Genomic DNA, 4,087 nt, shown 5'->3' on the forward strand with positions numbered 1-4,087 from the left:
TCCAAATCCAGGCCCGAATCAAGGTGACTCATATGCAAGCATGACATGCGTGCATTGAATATCGAACTGATCGGGACAAAATTTGCCCAAGCAAATCAACGAATGTCTTACCACCAAAATTCTCTTTTTTCTACCTACTCAAGTATGTAATGGATGCATTAATGTGTCGATCTAAAATGGTCATATGTTAATGTCGAATTCGTAATCACCCGAACAGAAATGACTGACCATTGATGGTCGACGACAATCATTAAGCCTCAGGCATTGAATAGCCACTTTCGTTCCCCAAAAATTTCTTCCTCTCTGTCATGCATTTCATTCTATATTCTTCCTATAATAGCATTTGGATCCATCCTCTATTTGCCACGAACAACTAAGACTTCACAACACTTTGGCCACTTAGACTTCACAACACTTAAGATTACTCAGGAGCACTTGGCTTCGTCAACACAATGTCCTACTCGAACTCTGGAAGTCCACTTGGAAGCCTGACAATCATTGGCTCGGATCTAGCTAGTCGGTAACTTGACCACTTCGACCTCGTGACACTCCGTGCTCGAGTAACAATCTTCCACTTGAGAACATCGCTTGGACAACCCAATAGGTCGGCATAATTAACTCAGTCTGTCAGTTTGAGATTATCAGTTCAAATAATCTCAACAGTTAAATCTAAGTTATTTCTGTAATTTCAATTCAAAACTTTCTTATTATCTCCAACAATTAAATTGTGGAATATTTTCCAATAATCTTATCCTTCTTGACCAATCTTGCTTTATTGAGAATTGACAAATGCATATCTAACATGAAGGCGACTTGTGAGTCCAAGAGTTTGACATGTACCCTTCCATCATCAACCACTCCCCATATGATCGTTCAAACTAAACACACTTGCCCCTCGCAACAATAAGAAGTAAGGTGGATTATTTAACCATCTAGGGTTCAATTTTCATATAAGATGACGCCTGCGGTGCAAGAACTACTGAAATTGCTGAGCTACTGTGTAGCAAAAAAAAAAAAAAAATCAAACCAAAGACACTTGTATTGTATTTTGATTCTTAGGCACCATCATTCCCCTTAATAAAACCCACTTGTCTTGCATAATTTCCAAGCCTGCATTTTGGCAGACCAATCAACTGGGAGATTGGTCACCTCCTTCCCTTTGAGCGACAAATACTCGTTTGAGGTCGACGCCCCTTCTCTCTCCAATTCCAACCATAAATTAGAACACAAATGGAAATGATTTCTGGCCTCAAATTGTAATAATTAAGAAAAATATCAAGGTCAAATCAATCCCCACTAAACATTATATTATTGTGAACAACATAAGCAGCAGACAAGTTGTTCGTTTTCTCCACCAACCAACTTCCTACCTCAGCATTTGCATGCATTCCAGAAATTCCTGAGATCCATTATCCATGCGTATACATTCTCTCCCCCTCCAGATCCAACCATACTAGAATTAATAGTCTAAAACTTCTAAAATGGAAGAATTTATTTATTGAATATATATCTTCAACAAAATCTATGGTTATATAACCAAATCTCACTGTGACGCCGTCATAAAAATCCATAGTGAGGCCTGGATATGAAGTAGCAGAAAGCTACAGACTATTGTGAATACGATTGCTTGCTCTTTCAATACTGTGATCATCTTCCTCAAATAATCTGTTCCTTCCATAATGAAACCTTTCTGAGAAGAAGATTCTTCTTGGCGAGTTCAGACTCACCGGGACGTCCACATTGACAGTGAAGATTCCTCGCACTGGTCGATGGTCGGACAGTTTTGACTCACACCGCTCGTATCGCTTTTGCTTAATTCCTTCTCCGTGCCAAAGAATTCTATCGCACCTGTACAAAGTTACACTTGATAATTCAATAAGAAAACGGGAAATGTCAAGGAACAACCCAATGTCTCACCATGCAGGAGCTCGCCTTTTCTCGCCTTTTTGCCCGTGAATGCACCCGTAGTAGTTATCGGAGTTCGGGTAGTATTTATATGTAGGGGGAAATGTTATGCCACCTTCTTGCCAATCTTCAAACACCCTTCCTTTGGAGAACTCTGCTCTAAGCTGCAGGCATTAATTGTCAGGAGAAAAACAAAAGACATCAGTGACAACAGAGCAGAGATAACTTCAATCAAAACTGTGTTACCTGATCTTTCTCAAGTAATGTGTTCCACTGCTTTTGTTCCACCAATGATCTCGTCGTGGCCTCAGGCAAAGAGATTCTATAGTTCAAATCACCCAACAAAATCACTCGTCTGCATTCAGTACCCCAAAACTGAATTATTGATTTAGTCAAGTTTTAAATATGAAAGAGCTTGAATAAGATCGCACAGGATCCAAATTGTTTAATTTCAACTTGCAGTATTCTGCACTACATTATGTGGAGCTGACTCACTTATATGTTTTCAAAGGATAAATTCCATGTTCTCATTTTGTCTTCAATTATTTTAATGGAATTAGTCCAGATTTTGAGGTAATTAAGGCCTGATACATTCAAATTGTGTGAATGGTTAGACTTACTCATGGTTAAATATTTTTTGTGGCAAATCAAGAGAGGGACCTCGAGGGAAGCAGGTTCTTGAGAGAATCTCCATGGCATCTGTGTTCCTATTCATCTCGTCTCCTTCCTTTCCTCCTGAAGCCAGATGACAACACACAAAGCAGAAGCTCGTCTCATGGAAGCAGAACCTGGCAGAAACAGCACCCTACATGCAAACTTAAGTCTGATGATCCATCTGAATAAGAAACTTAATGAAAGACATGGACTGGCTACCTTGTTTCCGAGGCATCCCATGATGCCACAGCCAACACAAGATACCGCTGGGTGCCGAACGTAGCACTGAAGTTCATGACGCACCCACACTGACACCAAAACGCCGACCATCTGCTTGCTTATAATGCAGTCGAAATCCCTCATGAATCCGCGGCCGGAGCTGCTGCCTTCCTTTACCGGGTGTACCTTCTGCTTCTCTCCTGCCTTGCCTTCTCTTCCTCCAAGGCCACATGAAAACTTGTTCAGCGTCCTCCTTATCAGTGAGTTCCACTGCGCAAGGATCCTCATTTTCTCCTTACCGAGCACATTCTTCGCGCTGAGCGGCACGATTTCCTGAAACCTGCAACCAAATTTTAATCGACTCGTTCAGTTAAGAGTGCATTGAGACGAGAAGATAATGATTAAAGCGCAATTCAATTTAGTAATCACCCCAACACATAGATATCATAATAGTTGTTGTGTATGTCCAACCAGTTCTCCAAGCTCACATCATCCGAAGGCAGAACTCCACCAACATTCCAAGTGCCAACAAATAGTCTGGAAGAACAGTAAGTTACTGGCATTAGAATTGTCCGGGGAAAATGACAGAGGTTGAGTTTTCTGATCATTTACTTGTATTTCCTAGTGTCCTTCTGATAACCAACTTGCTGCTTCGGAATCATCAGTCGGTCAAGATCGATGAAATCGAGCGATGTTTGGGAGCAAGGGAAGTCTGTGACAAATGAGTTCCCCCCGACCGGCCACCTCAGCAGCTTGTTTGCCACCAATCTAGGCCACAAAACCTGCTCATGAAGGTATATTGAGCCTTAATTTCTCGATTGATTCTTGCAAGCAAATTGCAGAGGAAAGTGCTTACCTCTCCTTGGTTTTCTTTCTCTGTCATGATTTAGTCCTTGCAGAAATGGCAGGGGAGAGGAGAAAAAGGTTACGACTCTATTACAGGAGTAGAAGTTTCAGCTTCATGGGGATGAAAAGAGAATATAAATAGATAAAAAAGAAGGGAGATGTGGGGAACCACAAGAAACTCTTCTGATTTATTGAATATAGTATGAGCATGTAGAGACATACATTGCATGACACTGCATGCAAACTGATGAGAATAATATCAGAGGGAAATAAGTCTACTAAGGAGAGACAAAGAAGGAACTGGGGGCCATGTCCATTGTCCATGGCCTCACTGAAGGATGTTGCTACTGGTTTCATGTGGAAAGAGCTTTCCTTCAAGCTAGGTAGCCTAGCTTAATTAGGGTGGGCTCCAACCCGCTATAACTGTGCCACTTGCTCTTAAATTATTTCAACTTGGCAAACC

General features: G+C 41.2%; 1 protein-coding gene across 1 annotated transcript; it reads right to left on the reverse strand.

The window, feature by feature from the left end:
- Nucleotides 1-1,585: 1,585 nt before the first annotated feature.
- LOC141817596 (type IV inositol polyphosphate 5-phosphatase 9-like) lies at nt 1,586-3,661 on the reverse strand. The gene is made up of 8 exons (XM_074705230.1): nt 3,635-3,661; nt 3,391-3,560; nt 3,208-3,315; nt 2,779-3,118; nt 2,526-2,710; nt 2,152-2,260; nt 1,918-2,069; nt 1,586-1,848 (listed from the first exon to the last, which is right to left on the reverse strand). Exons 1-8 carry the CDS (start codon nt 3,659-3,661, stop codon nt 1,602-1,604), a joined length of 1,338 nt encoding a protein of 445 aa, XP_074561331.1. The 3' UTR covers nt 1,586-1,601.
- Nucleotides 3,662-4,087: the final 426 nt, after the last annotated feature.

The sequence above is a fragment of the Curcuma longa genome, unplaced genomic scaffold (assembly GCF_044706935.1).
Source record: "Curcuma longa cultivar G26 ecotype Majalengka, Jawa Barat unplaced genomic scaffold, ITB_CL_G26_1.1 contig_21150, whole genome shotgun sequence".
In the NCBI taxonomy this organism is placed as follows: Eukaryota; Viridiplantae; Streptophyta; class Magnoliopsida; order Zingiberales; family Zingiberaceae; genus Curcuma; species Curcuma longa.